Source organism: Coloeus monedula, assembly GCF_965178545.1.
Source record: "Coloeus monedula genome assembly, chromosome: 2".
NCBI lineage: Eukaryota > Metazoa > Chordata > Aves > Passeriformes > Corvidae > Coloeus > Coloeus monedula.
Window position 1 is genome coordinate 31406835 of NC_138782.1, and position 15352 is coordinate 31422186.

At 44.4% G+C, this 15352-nt stretch overlaps 1 protein-coding gene across 4 annotated transcripts in view; it reads left to right on the plus strand.

Annotated features, from left to right (window-relative positions):
- LOC309570272 (uncharacterized protein) overlaps nt 1–15352 on the plus strand; it is a 104383-nt gene that overhangs the window by 9393 nt on the left and 79638 nt on the right. For all 4 annotated transcript variants that reach the window (XM_082276985.1, XM_082276984.1, XM_082276986.1 and 1 more), the window contains 2 exons: nt 9781–9856; nt 11119–11609. In XM_082276985.1, coding sequence (XP_082133111.1) covers nt 9781–9856; nt 11119–11609 — 567 coding nt within the window. The remainder of the gene's footprint in view (nt 1–9780; nt 9857–11118; nt 11610–15352) is intronic.

Genomic DNA, 15352 nt, shown 5'->3' on the forward strand with positions numbered 1-15352 from the left:
ATATCTCCCATTTCATGGATAGGTTCACCTGAGGTTTGTTGCCTGACTTCGAGGTAGATGGTCCTTACCTGAATTTAGATGTATGAAAGGATGGGAGATACCTGGTATTTGGGAGATGTCCAAATACCTTAATATTCATAAATGTCCCCAATGAGAATAGGCAGGCCTTGGTTTCTCATATTTCTAGGGACCAAACTATTGCTTGGTAGCTGATTAATTGATTTGTCTTGGCTACAGACCTGGTTTTGAGCCAGGATTTCGAGGAGATCACACAATTGGAGTTGCTGATAGCACAAAGATCCTATCGCTTCACACCTATTTTATTCAGCAATCTGTCTCATCTTACTCCTTCCTAATGGGGTCACATTGTTTCCATGATGCATGATGGTTTTTATTTAACTGATATCCTTATTTCTTGGCATGACAGGCCACAATCTGCCAAGCTCTATATGGGCATAAGATGAGAATAAAATTTCCTTTGGTTGAATGGGGAATTTCCCATCTTGGGGAAAGGTGCCAGACAGGCAGCTAGGTTCTCCAGTTTGCTGAGAGTGTCTGGATGTAAGCTGGAAAAGTTGAAAATAATCCTTCCATATCCTGTCACCTAGTTATTACACACAAAGCCAAGTGGTTGTTCCAGGCAGTTGTCTGCAGCCAGACTGTTCTTGTGTGTGTTTCTTTTTTTTCTTTACTCCTATGAGTTGGTTATTCCAAGGAAATAAAGTTCTATGGCCAAAGGCTAATTAAGAGGAGAGAACAGAGGTATTTGGTGTGAAGCATATAAACTGAAGTAATTTACAAGCTTGAAAAATCAGCAGATTCCATGTACAGATTTTTGTTCTCAGAGAACCCTTTTTGTTCTGGCTTGGACAGAACCAATCACTTTTGGGAAACTGCTCAATGGTATTTTGCAGAGGGCTGCGGTGCAATGCAGCTTTTCCCATCTTGCCCCCGAACTGATACGTGGGCACGCTAGTTTAGTATTTGGTGCTTGGACACTGTCTCAGTAGCACTCTGTGGTGGGGTGAGTTGACCTGAAGGAACACTGTTATGCTTTGCTCTGTGAATCCCCCTTACATTGTGACATTGCAAGTAAATGCATGGTACTCTGTGTCCCTCTTCCATGAATGGGATTTAGGAGCATCCATCCTGTGTTAGACCTACAGTTTCCCCCAGTATCCCATCTCCTGCATTAGTAATCCAGTAGGCTTCTGCTACCTAAACCTGTTCATTTTACACCACCAAATCTGTGTAGGGTATTTGCATCCAGAACATCCTGTGGCAAGTATTTCACACCTTAACTACACACTGCCAAATGATCATCTGTTGTTTATTTAGGACCTACTTCATACTAATTTAATTTTGTGCCTTCTGTGTTGTATACTGGAGAAGAGAGTGATTATTTGAATTTTGTCTTTGTGCACTCATCTCTAGCCCATCCCTCCATGTGTGGGATGATCTGATGACCCATTTGTCAGGTTTTCCCAACTAGGAACCACTTGGAATCACACAATGTTTACCAGGAAAGAATCTGGTGCAGTGAGAGCCATTGCAAGTTATAACATGTCCCTGTCTCTTACTTTGAAGGTGCCTGACCAGATAGATCAAAGACCTGGTCTGAAAGGATTATCCTACTGGTTTGCTCTCCGATAAAACACAAGAAGCTTGGTGTAAATCCATAGAGATGAAACAGCTCTCATCTGCTTGCACTCCGAGGGGTTAATGTGAGATTTTGAGAGGAGGAGAAGCCTGAAATGTCTCATGTGCTCCAAATGTGTTTTCCAGCCTGACTGTAAGGCATTGTTCCTTGTGTTTGCAAATGCGGCTAATGTAGTTCTTTATGGCTGAGCAGAGGTGAGTGTCGAGTGAGGTCTCCTAACACAAGCAGCTTCTCCTCAGCTAAGGAAGTATCTCAGGGCAAAGGCAGTTGCCCTCTGAGTCTTTTGAGTAGGGAATGGAAAAACTGTTACCAGATGTGTTGTTTATGCCAGCTGCTGTCAGCCGTGCTTCCCTGGTTGACGGGACTCATGGAATGCTGAGGAGTTGCTGTAAACTGCCAGAGAAGTTGGCCTGTGCAAAGAAACCTTTTCCCGTCACAGCAATATGGTAACTGAGCTACGCCAGTGGGGGTAGGGTATGAGTCGGGAGGAGTGTCTTTAAATCCCTGTGGCCAAGGCAGGAATGGCTGGCACTGGTGTGAGCAGTCAGCTCCCATCCTCCCTCCCTGAGTAAATGCACTACAGATAAGATCAGCTATTATAGGTGTCCTTGCAGTTCTAGGTGTCCCTAGAACTCCCTATGTCTGAGAGGGTTGTCAGCCTGTGATAAATAGTTTTGCTTTTAATCTGACTATTTGGAGCTAAGGTTTAGCAGCAAATGGGCTGTAAGTTACAGATGAAGCTAAGTCACTGTATCTTAGTGCAGCATGGATGAGGCCCTGTAATGGTCTTTAATCCTTCAGGGTCCTTTTTGTCTTTCCAGATTGCTGTGCTTTGTGGTGTCAACACTGCTGAATAACACTGCTCCTGCTGGGTGTCAGCCAGGCTTCAAGGGCTCCAAGCTGAGAGCCGTCAGGGCAGTTGATCCCCTTTGGAAAGGGATCTCTTTGCAGCACAACTGTTGCTGCTTCTTTCTGATGGGTGCTTTCCAACACTTTGCCACCTTTTTCTTTGTTAGTTCTCATCTGAGCTATGCTGTCTTCGCTCATAGGATGAGAAAGTGAACAGGTGAATGCCAGCCTCCATGAGAATCCTTGAAACTTGGGTAGGAATTAGCCGTAATTCTCTTCATTGCATCAGCAAAGCTGTAAGTAGAGTAACAGAGCTGTTGAGAAACTCATAGTATGGGTCCATGCAGGTGACTGCCACCTGAGGCCAGGCTGTGCTGGGTGTCTGTATGGAGCAGAAGCTGAGTGTGGGAGGAGGGTAGGAGATTTGTGGGACGCTTACTGGGAAGTGGCACATCTGTGAGCTTTACCTGCAGGTAGAAGTGGAGTTGGAGTAGTGTATGGTTCCTGTCACTTGTAGGAAGAGCTATAAACCTTAACTAGCCTCTTAAGCTAACAACATAGGGATAGTTTGAGAATTCTGTGTAAGTTCCTGCTACCAGAGAGAGTGATACATATCACAGCATGGAGCTGCACTATTCCCCTGGCTCCCATACTGCAGAAGCAGTCTTACTTTGGAACACAGTAGTCTGGGAAGTCAAGAAGGAAATTGAAGGATTAAAGGCTCTATTTCTGTGGTAACACCTTTGTTACCAGACCCCATCCACCTACTGAGTGAGTGCTGTAGTGATTTTACTTTATCTGTATTTTTAACAAGTGAAATTTATAACCTTTGAAATCATGGCCCCAAACATGACTGCAGCTATGTTTAATCAGAGAGATTCTTGTTCTCATAGTGGCTTTGAGGATAAATAAACTGAATGGGGTTCTCTCAGATTTGGAGTATTTTGGGTGCTAAGGAACAGAGTCTGGGTGGTTTTTGCCTAGGAGGCCTTTTAAAGACTAATTTTTTAATTGATAGCATTCATGTTGTGTCTTTTGTTGTCACAGATGTGCGATGCCTGATAGGAGGAGTGTGTGCATCCATATGGGTGCCTATACCATTGGTAGAACTGAGTCTGTTCTAGTTTGTTTGCAAGTACTTATTTCTATTTTGTGTGGAATTTAAAAGCATGGTCTTGGTTGCATTCTTGTAACAATATTTGCCCAGAGTTTCTGAGAATAGACCAGGGTGGATAGGAGTCTCAATTGTAGGCATCAGGTGCATTCACTTCCCCAGGACAGGGAACATGGGGTCTCCAGTTTCTGGTGGCTGTGGACTCCACGTATTCAAGCACCGTAGGCTCACTGCTGCTGTATACATACTTTTCTGGATTAATGGTGAAGCATCAGGACTTGCTTGGTTTCTTGGGGGTTTTTGTCTGGTTGGTTTTTATTTTGTAAACCCCCTGGTGTTTTTCTGTCTTTAGTCTTCCCCTGCAAAATCATCTCAGCTTAGCCCTGGGAAGAGCAGGGGAAGATTTTGAAAAAGAGGTTTGCACGCTCTGTCTGCTGCAAAGAGAAGATGGGGCAGATGAGAGAGTGCAGAGAGTCAGCTGTGCTCTTGTCTGCATAGAGTCCTCTGGTTTATTCCACTCGCAGATGAGGATCCCCAAGTCTAGGGTAGTGTATCTGCTTTAGTTCTAGTCAGATTTGTCCACAGGGGTAAATTCTTCCCAGAAGCTGTAGACAGTATGGTCAAAACACACGTATGTATTTGTGAAAGTGCAGGTGGATGAGGGAGACGATTTAAAACAGTAAGAGGGCCAAGCATGTGCCTCCTCACACCCATGCACCACTCATATCCTCACTGTTCTGTGTAAGCCTTGTGCCTTCCTTTCAAGATCTAGGCAACCCAATTTAAGCCCATGCTTCTGGAAATGCAGTTCGGTCATTGCTCCTCAGAACGGAAGCTTGGTTTCCATGTTCTTTGGTTAATGACTGCTACCACCTGCACCCTGAGTGTTGCCAGTCACCATGTTTGGCAGTGTCTGAGAATGGTAAGCACTGAACAAAAATAATAATTGGACTATTAAAACGTTGCAGATTTGGCTACCTGGAGTGACTCTCTGCTTCCCTCAGATCTGTGAAACCACTGACAATTAAATACACTCTAGCTCCATTTAGAAGATGTCATTCCTACAATAGGATTTTTTCTGTCCTTGGCATGGGGCAGGCCTAGAAACAAGAGCCTCAGGGAGTGCTGTGTCCCACTGGCCCATCCCTGCTTTCATTGACTCAGCTGCTCTGTCAAGCAAGACCATGTTCAAGGGTTATGAACCCAGGGTTTGAACTGTAGCCATTTGCAAGGAAATGGGGAATAGAGTTGGAAGGCACACCTACTATGAAAATTAAAAAGGAACATAATAATGTGGAAAAAATACTCTAGAAAAGCTTTTGCAAACCAGGATGATTCTGGCTGGGAGTTTAGCTGTTGAAGGACCCCAGCTGTAAATCCCAGATATAGCTTGGGTAGTCATGTCTCACATGTGCATGTTTGAAGATTGAACTGAACTTCAGCTTGGCAACTTTTCTTGAGGAGAGAACCAGCCTGTTGTACTAGCATAAATTCTCCCTGTAATACTGAGTATCTCTCAAAATTAAAGGAGATCTTGGGAAAGGAGTTACATGTTAATTTGAAGGTCTGTTTGACTCATTCCTTCCTTCTTCCTCATGTTCCATGGCTCAAAACTGCCTTTCCATGTCTCATCATCTACCTTGTTTTCCAACTCTCTCTAATTCAGAGTTTCTTATAATTGGCAGGATGGTACCTCCCTCGTTCAAGATCAGGCAGTGTCCCATGGCAACTGCACCAGTTGTTGACCTGGAAAAATAACACTAGGGAAATTTAGTGAAATGTTTTTGCTAAAGCCAAGCAGTGGAAATTGAGAAGAGCCCTGTGCTGTAGGTTGCCCATGTCTGTAGCAGCTGCTCTGTAGGCAGTGTGGCGGGGGGGAGGTAAGTGAGCACTAGTTTCATTTCTCCAGTCTGAAGTCTGAAGAAATGGAAATCAGTTCCCCATCGCAGAGATATCAGTAGTCATTGTTGAGGTCATCCGTTGCTTTCTGGTTTTGTGCCAGGAACCAGTGTGTGAGACCAACTCAGCAAAGTCTCTTTCCAGGGCTCTTGGAGGGGACTTTACGTAGTTGCAGAGATTCCCTGGAGTGGCTGGCCTGAAGTTAACAAGCCTGTGTCACAAATAGCCTTATATGTGCAGCACAGCCAGTATTGGCCTCTGCCAGGAAAACCACCTCCCTGGAGGTAACTCCCTCCTTCCCTCGCTCCCAGAGGGAGATTGGGAATGATGCCCTCCTGCCTGTGTGCATTCTTCATTCAAGCTGGGAACAAGGGGTTGCCTGTGGTCAGTTCTATCTTTATATTATCTCTTCCTCATGAATACACCTCCACCACACCAAACCGTGCTGTTGGTGTTTTAGGTTTTTAGGACAATGCAGCCTTTAAGTGAAGCCTGTTGGGAGTGTTTTATTCTACCTTAGAAGTGAGATTCCTTATCCTTTGTAAGCTCACAGATGGTTCTTAATGTCATTACTTCTGATTGTATGATAGCAGGATAATTTCTCTTCTGGAAGCCAAACCAAGAGGAGCTCCACTTTAGCATAGTGGGACTTTTTTATTGTCTGATGCATTTCAGAGCTTTAGACTTTAAGGGCGATGTGACCCTTTAGGACCTGGGCAATTTCAACTGCAGTTAGTTATCATTACTCAGTTGACAAGTGTCAGTGTGATGAGAGACATATTTTTCTATCTCTAGTTTTTTCTTGTATTTGCTAGTTTGTCTTTCATGTTAAAACTGCCTCAGAGGTATAAGCTTTACACTCAAGTTTTCCTTAAATACCATCTGGTTATTTTACACAAACCCATATTTCCTTTCTAGAGATGGATGAAAAATGAAATGCATGGGGAGGTTAGTGCATGTTTCCATCTGGCTCGGGAGGAGTCCTTATCCTGACAGAAGGCACATCAGGTGCCATAGCTGAAGAACCCAGGTGTAACACTTGAGTTCCTCATCAACACGAGGCTGCTTTCTGATGCGTTTCCTGAAGAAAGACTGAAGGGTGGATGGGGCACCTGTCCTTTGGTTTTTGGCTTCTTTTGTGCCATAGCTTGCAAACATTCACACATCTATGTGAATTTAAGATTTTATTTTATTCTTTTCAATTTTGCATGTTAAGGCACAGAGTGTGTTGGACACAGTCCTGGCAACCTTTCTAGTTGTTCTAGCTTGAGCAGGAGCTTGGACTACCGTGATACCAAGAGGTGTCTTTCAGTCTAAACAGTTCTGCAGTTGATGCACTGTGAATGAAGCCATGATCTGGTGGGACTTCTGACATGGACTTTTTAAATTTTCTGCTATAGCCGTTCCATTTCTGAGGAAAATGGGGCTGTACTGCCTTGGACAAAAGTAAATCTGTGGCAAATATATGACAGGGACTGTGCAAGGGAGGCTGGAGGCCTGAAGGCAGTACTGCTGTGTTTAGTGAAATGTTTCTGAATGTTTAGGAGAGGGTTACTGTTAAAGCCTGGGAAAAATCAAGGGAGAGAATATATATCTGCAGCTAGTCAGAGCATTAGCCTTTGATTCCACAAATGTATAGTTTTTGGAAAGTTGTGTTATCCAGAGAGAGAATTGTTTTTTTGATCTTTCATTAATCTTTGCCTGTGTGGGGTATCGTGGCAAGGAGTTTCGGGTATAAAATTTCAACTCTGCAAGATTAATGGTTAGCCTACTATGAATGATGGTTTTCTGTTAGGGAGCATGAAAGCTAGAGTCTCTTGTTTGAAAGAGATTTTTCTTGCAGGTGCTCTGAAGAAAGCCTCTAGCAAAGTGTTTAAGGCAACTCGCAAGGGAATTAGTCTTTGGTTGCCTGAGGGACTGTGGAGGGCTCAGTAGAGGAGAGTTACTCATATGAGACGAAGAGCTGTCAAAATTGCACTTGCACAGGGAAGAGTGAGTGTTTTGGAGTCCAGGACTGGTAGGCACAAAGACCTTCAAATGTCAGTCGTTGACTCAAATCCAACTCCTATCTTAAGCATCTCAAGCCAGTGACATTGTGCAGTAGCTGTTTGACCTGCATGTGCTAGATTTCATTGCCTCTTTTTTTGGAAGCAGTGCCATGCCATGTATTGACATTGTACAAAAACTGAAGCTGCTAGGTTTCCCACGCAGAGCTGCTAAACCTCACTGAAAACCCTGCCATGTCCAAATGAAAGGTTTTTATGTGGGAATGAGGGACAGACTAAGGTCAGTACCTCTCAAGTTAGAATGGGAGCCTTAGCTTTTGTAACAGAGACAGGACCTCTGTCTGTACAGCAGTTACACAATGGCACCTCAGTGTCAGCTGTCCCCTCTGTGAACTACCATGGTACAAACAAGGTATTATACCTGCTCTGGGGACAACTAGAAGTCTCTGTGTTTGGCAGTGTTCCTCAGTGCCAGCTGCCTTTATTAAATGATGCATGTGTGTGAACACATACAAGAAAATTATAGTTGTAGTAGGAAAAACAATGTCCTGCATTTACTTCAGGAATATCTGCAGTGGGGATAAATCTGAAATCTGACTTGCCCAATTCATCGTTTGACAGCTGAGAATGTAGTTTAAAGAATAGCAAGGAAGGAAAATATATTTTGATTTCTCAAAGGGCAGTGTAAATACAGAAGAGCCAAAGGTAGTTCTAAAAAAGGAGGGGAAAACAGGTGTCAACATGCTTTTGGGGGAACAAAACCCTCCAAACACAATCCTGGAGGATAATCACAAAATAGGTGTGTTGATTTAATAGCTGTCAAATTCAGTATCAATCAGAATTTCTCTACTGTTATTGTTTATCTGCATCAGCAGTGTGTCTTTCATACACACCTAGTTAAGTGTAGCTACTCTTCTGTGTCTCTGGGTTGCTGAAACACTACAAAGACATCTCCCCAGGGTGGTGGAGGTAAAAAAGGTTCAAATCAGTGTAATGGTTGCATGCTTGCCTCATCTTCCATAAAAGTCAAGCACAGCCCATGACACTTAAAATGGAAACACAGCATGTAACATTTTGAAATGTATTGCCACTGGATTCTGTTGTGAGCAAGTAGCTTGAGCCAGCTGAGAATGACAGCAGTGTTTGTTATTCTGAATAAAAAGGTGTAAGGAATAATGAAGTTCATCTTGCAGTGATCGTATTATTCCAGAACTGTTTCTTATAAAGGTTTCTTTTAAGTATTGCATCTTCCTTTGACTCATTTGGTTTTGGCTGTTGCCAGAGACACATACTAAGCTGCGTAGCTCAGAGGTTTGATCTAATAACTTCCAGGTAGGCTCTATGCAGCCAAACAAGTCACTTTAGGAACAAGATAGGTAGGGTTTCCTCTGTGTAGGAAACTCAGAAGCAGCGTGATCTATCTGACCTATAAAAGCTTGGTTTCAGATCTCTCAACCCTCTCGATAGGCAGCTACCAGGTTTGTTCAATGTTAGGCTTGTTTTGAGTGAGTGGTTTGAAGTCCATTGGCTGACACAGAGCAAATGTTTCTGAAAAGTCTTGATATTGACAAAATATGTGAATTGTCATTACTCTTGGAGCATTTAAGGGTGCTCAGTGGTACTGTAAATTATCTCCTGGAGGGGACAGCATAACAGTATTGTCTGCATTTCTGTGAAATCATGTTTCTTTTATTTCTATTAAATACTTCAGGGTTGTCCTGTAGGAAAGCAAGGCAAGTCTGTTCTGTGGTGGCTTATGTGTGAACTTCAAGGGGGAAGTGTGGGTACATACACAGGATGGCTAAAGTTAACGTGCCACTTCCATTTGTGGGTGCCTTGCAAGATGATAATGCTGCTGACAGGATGTGTCTTTATCTCGGCAGTGGAGATTTTGGAGATTCAGTTATCCACGTGATGTGGATGTGGTAGGCCATGATGGTTATAAGCTACATGTCTGGGAAGCGAAAGGCAGGATATGTTCATTGTATTGGGAAAGAGTTGGCAGTGCAGTATGGTGGAGACAGCAGTAGGCTGTGTGTTCTGTGTTGCTGAAAGTAAGAGGATACAGTGGGAGATTGGGGTTGGGAGATGAGGATGTGTATACAGGGAGGTGCTATGGCTGAGTGTGTGTGGTTAGGTGGTGTGGATGCCTGCAGGATATGAGAGGGGGAGGGTGTGGGAAGTGGCTTGGGCAGCAGCAGGGCAATGTTCAGTGTTCTCGATGAAGCCTTTTCTTTCTCCTTGTCCCCTAGATCTCCTATCCCCCAAGTGATGAGGACAGCGATGACTCTGAGGGAGAGAACCAGGAACTTGCTCAGATCGACAGAGGTAAAGGGATGAAGATAGAAGGATCCCGGGATACTACAGCTGAAGTCAGTTTTTCTTTTCGCTTGTGCTCTTGCAAGTGCCTCCTCAGTCCCCAGTGTACCACAATCAGATGCCTTAAGTCAGTCACCTTGAAGCATTTGGGACCTCACAAGGAGAGGCTGGTGTTATCAGATGCTGCAGTTGCATTTTTACCACCAGAAACAGACATTGTTAACCATGTGTTAAAGTCCCAATGCTGCAGACATGGGGCAGAGATGGTCCACAAGTCTTCCAGCAGCAGAGCTGGGACTAAAATTTTATCTTCTATTCCATGCTTTTGCATTGTGTCATCTTTATTCTAGGTTTCCTCATCCTTGCTATTTTGAGTTTTAACTTTCAGTTTCTTCATTCTGCTGGACTCATTATTTATCTCTCTCCCTTCCTCCTATAATGTTGGTATTGTGCAGCTCTATTCTTGCATCTAGTGAGAGTCTTTGACAGAGAAGATACAGGTGCTCTGCTGTTGTTTTTGGACTGATATTAAGTAGCTTAGAGCTGCAGGTGGAATCTGTATTAAATGCATCTCTTGAGTTATGCTAAGCTTGCCATTAGTGCATGCCCTGTGCCCAGGTTCAAGTGGATTCTTATGCCGAGGCAGCAGAAGTTCAATTCCTGACCCACAGGACATGTCCTGTCAGAATTCAAATCCCTGCTCCATATGCTTAGCATAGAAAGAGCTCAGCAGAGGAGATAAAGCATGCCTAGCTTGTGGCTGAAGACAGTCTCTCTTGTGTGACAAGTTTCATAATAGAGGATTTTTATTTCCAGAAACCAGATCTCACTTATTTGAGCCATAAAGGTGACGTTTAGAATAGCGTCACTTACTCAGCTCTTCTGCCCTGAGAACTGGTCACTAGAAGTTAATGTTTTCAGCTAGAGGCAAGTGCCTTGCAACACGTTTGTAAGCTCATGTCTTCTCCACCTTGAGGAGGTGAGGTGGGTGACAGGTCCATGTTCTTTCTCTGGAACTAGACTTCCAGGTGATGGTTTGAAAGGGGATGATGACATCTAGCAGTCTGGTCTGACCAAAGGTCTGGAAACTTCCAAAGGGAAGCATTCAGCAGGAGGGGGGTGTTTGATCTGGGGAAGAGAAGGTGGAGAAACAGCTCAGAAGTTTACTTGGGAGGAGATGAAAACAACAGGTCAGGAGAAAACAGGCCCCTTTTATTAGGCTGTGGGACACAGATCTGCTCTGCCACTCCTCTGTCTCCTCCTCCCACTAGAGAGAAGACGGAATTGTGCCCTGACTCCTCTGGCCACCAACCAGCTCCAGAACCAGGAGAACCAATGCTGCAAGGTTCGGGCCCTCTTCCATGCCAGCCTTGACCGCCACAGCTCAGAAGAGGAGCTGGAGCGCATCAACCGAGAGTTTGCCACGGAGAAGCGGAAGTGGTCCCAGGTCAGCCGGCTGGCCTGCTGCAGCGACGGCAACAACACCTCCTCCAGCGACGAAGAAGTGAAGAACTTGTGCGCGATGTCCTTCCGGCCCGTGGCAGAGCAGGGTGATGGCCTCCACGCCAGCCCGAGCCCCGTGCCGTTCAGTGCCTCCCCTCCCAAGAGACTCCAGCCCCTGGTGCGGAGCCCAGCCTCCAGACCTTTAATCTTCACAAGTGTTGGGGCGGGCCTTGAGCAAGTCATGCCTTGTAAGAGACATCGACAAGGATACGGGGATAAGGTCAGCAGGCCCAGCCTTGACCTGGAAAAAATGCAGCAGGTAAGGCAGAACTTCGCGTGAGGAAAGCAGCATCGCTTGAAAAAAGGCGTGGTAAGCAAAGACAGGAAAGGGTTATTGAGGCAAGGCTCACTTCTTGTGGTCATGTCTTCAGGGGCATACTTGCAGGGTTCTTCTGCTGTCTGTCTAGGATAGATTGGGGTAACTGTAGATACCCCTCTTGAGAGGTACAGGCACTGCTTCTTGAGTGGCTCCTGCTGCAGTTGGGCTGTTCTCTTGCTACCCCATGAGGAAGGCAGCACTTGTACTGTCCAGTTCACTGCGTGGCACAGGAACAAAAATCACTGGCATTTGCTTTCATCAGGTTACCACTGCTTCCATGGTCTGACCTATATCACTTCCTCCAAAATAAATTCATTGCTTAGGGATGTATAAAAAAAGCCTTTGGTGAAAGTGGTTGGAGACTTGATGATGATAGGTATTTCCACACTTGTTGACCTCCTTGGGCCCAGATCTCTTTATGCCTCGTAGGAGTTTTACAGGAATGTAGAACAGTGCTTTTTACCTTCTTAACACTTTACAAACAGACTGTTTACAGTTTGCTCTAGATGTAGTTACTCTTGATTTTGCAGGACTTAGTTTGGCCTGGGACTGAGGTGTGGAAATGCTAGAAGTTTGCCTTGTCTCTGCATGGCCTGGGAAATGAGGCAGGCTGCCCTGTGCAGTTCCCATCTGGTGCCTCTCTTTCAAAAGGCATTGCTGTAGAGTTAGTATTTCAGCTCTCTTCATTATTTGTTTTTCTATTTGCACTGGTGTAGTGTCAGTTTAAAAAGATATGTGCAGACATCTGCTGGCCCTGGTACACTGCAGTAAGTTAAAACCAATTATTTTCAGTTGTGAATTTCCTCTCATTAGGGAGGAATTTCACTGCCTCTGGTTGGTTGGATGTACTAGTTTTAACCTTGCTTGCAACACTCCCTTTAAACCTACAAGATGGACCCATTAAAAGAAAAGACTATGTATTTGTTTTCTAAGATGTCTAAAAGTGGGATTTCCATTTCCCTATTACATTGCTGGTTTTTCTCAGTCCTGCTGGCAGCATACATCCCATGAATACATAATGCAGAGACTTGTGCTTTCAGTGCAGTTTTCCTCACCCCCTTTTCAACCTTCTAGCCAAGTTTCTGCTCACAGAACATTCAAAAGGCCCAGTCTTGCATTTCACATCACCCAAATCTTCTACTGATACTGACAGACTTTAATTAGTCTCACATCCTTATGAGAGGAGAAGAAAGCTAGTAAGCCTGTGCCCAGCCTTCTCTTTTTTTTCCACAGTGCACATGAGTAAATGGGGAAATGTTTCTTTTGGCCCAGGTGATTTCTCTGATTTGGATCCCAGGCATAGCATCTGCCTGCTCTCCTTTAAGCTCCTTTCAGCACTGTTTTTAGGAGTGTATTGGTGAGGGTTAGGGGCTAATTTAAACAAGCTTTCCAAACTGTTGTTTTTTTCTCGGGAAACCTTGTGAGAATAATTGGCTTCCTTGTCCATTTGCTCTCTACACTTCTGGATTAATTGTAGCAAAGATTTTTGCAAAAGCACTTAAAATCTGGAGTGGAGGTGGCAGTGTGTTATTTAAAAAACATTTTTACTGTGGATGTCATTAACATTTCCGGTTGTGGAATCCATGTTATAAAGAAAGGTTAGTCAGCTGGTGGATTTAATTTGAAAGAAAATGTACTGAGGGCACAACATGACATGACACATACATGCAAAGTGAGATGCAGCCTGAATGTTGTATTTGGTAATTTGTATTATTTTTATAATTTTAATTGGTTAGCTTTCAGCCAGTAACATCTTGAAGCTTTATGATGAGTCTTTGCTTGCTACCTGTACTTATTTCTCCTATGAAACTCATTCAAGATCTCCATTCCCCACTTATAAAATGGGACCGGGGTGTTTGTTTTCTGGTCTGTTTCCATTTTCCAACAAAAATGGCTCTTATTAACTGCCTGGGCAGTGTGTGGCATCATGTGTTTCTTAGTCAGGTAAACAATGCATATGAGGAATGTTAATATTAAACAGGCTAGTCTGAGGCTTCATCTGGGCTCCGAACACCAAGCTATTCTTGCTTTGTGATTCTTACCCTTGCAGTCATGTGCTTGCCCATGAGAATGCAGCTGAAACATTTATCAGACAGACCTTTTTTTTTGAGCAGCAGATGTGGCTTTCACTCTTATCCCAGAGCCTTACTTCCCATTCCTGCAGCTCTGTGCAGCTGACAGATGACAAAGAATATCAGGGAAGATGAATTTGTGCCTGAAGCAAATGTGTTATGAGATAAGAAGACACTTTGGGGGTGTGATGTGGTATGGGTAACTCAAGGGTGGATGAAGAGATGCCAAGTACTTTGCATCAAATTCTGTTTATGCTGGACGGTGATGGAATATTGGTGCAGAGAGTTGTGGTGTAGAGTGGCTCTGTGTTGGGATATTTAAGCAGATTTTGCTTCCTCCAATGGGTCAGTGGCAAGTGGTGTCTAAATGTCTCCTTGTATTCCAGTAATTTGGTGCCTTTTGGTAAGAAAGAGGATCAAACTTGGGAGACAGGTGGGTTGGGGGCAATCAGAGTACTTTTAAGAAGTTAGAGAATTGCTGTCCTTTCTTGGCCCGTGAATAAATGGAAATCTCCATCATCCATGCCTTTCAGTTCAACCTCCTGCAGCAGGGAAGGCTGTACCAGGAGTAGGTTTAAAAAGTCCTGTTTTGGTTAGATGCCAGGCTATGCCTTTCCAGCTTCACAGGGCACAGTAATTCAGCCCTTTTTTGTTTCAGACGTAAGTTTGGACTGTTGGCAGATGTATTTCCCACCCTGGCTGGTCAGCTGGCCACCCAGTGTCTCCCTGTTGAGGCAGAGTGAGGATATTTCAATGCACGCTTTTCTTCACTTCTCCAAAGGACTAGAAAATTAGCTCAGAAGGCTTCTATTCTTTCCCTTAATTGGGCAGAAATACCCTGGCTTGTGCAGACACTCGCACTGCTGAAGTGAATGCCCTCTCCCAGCACCTCTTAATCACGGTCCCTGGACAGACATGTCCTTGCATGCAGGCCCTGCTGCCAACCACTTGCTATGTAATGAAGCCTGCTGCCACCCTGCATCGCTGCTGCCACTTTAGCATATCTGGCTTTTTTGGCAATGCTGAGAGAACAAGGTCTAGGAGAGCAGGGACATCCTTTGGTTCAAGGTGAAGGTGTCAGGTTCACCTGAGGTATAAGGAAGTCCAGGGTGCCACAAAGACTTCTTGGAGCTGCTGAGCTCATTACCAGTGGACTAATTGGTCTTGGCATGTTGTATAAACAGAGAGGAAGTAAAGGATCCTCCTGTGCTGTTCACTGGGACTGCCAGGAGCACCTCTGAAATCTACTTATGGAAGCTTGGGAAGTCAGAGTGTAGCATTTGCAGGGAGAGAGATCTCTTGGAGGAGAGCAGCTTTGGGGTGGTACAACAAGCAGTCCAAATTCTTTGTGTGGGTAGGTGGCTGATATGGAAAACATAATTTAAAAGTATGAGGCAGAGAGTATGGCTACATGGGTATATTCCCAGTTATGCTGCAAAGTCACTAGATAGGTTTCACCACTTGCTCAGAGCTTTCTGCCATGGTTTGCCTGCTTGTATGAATAGACAGAATCAGAAATTAATGGAATACTTTGAGTTGGAAAGGACGCACAAGTCCAACTCCTGGCCCTGCACAGGACAGCCCCAAGAATCACACCATGTGCCTGAGAGC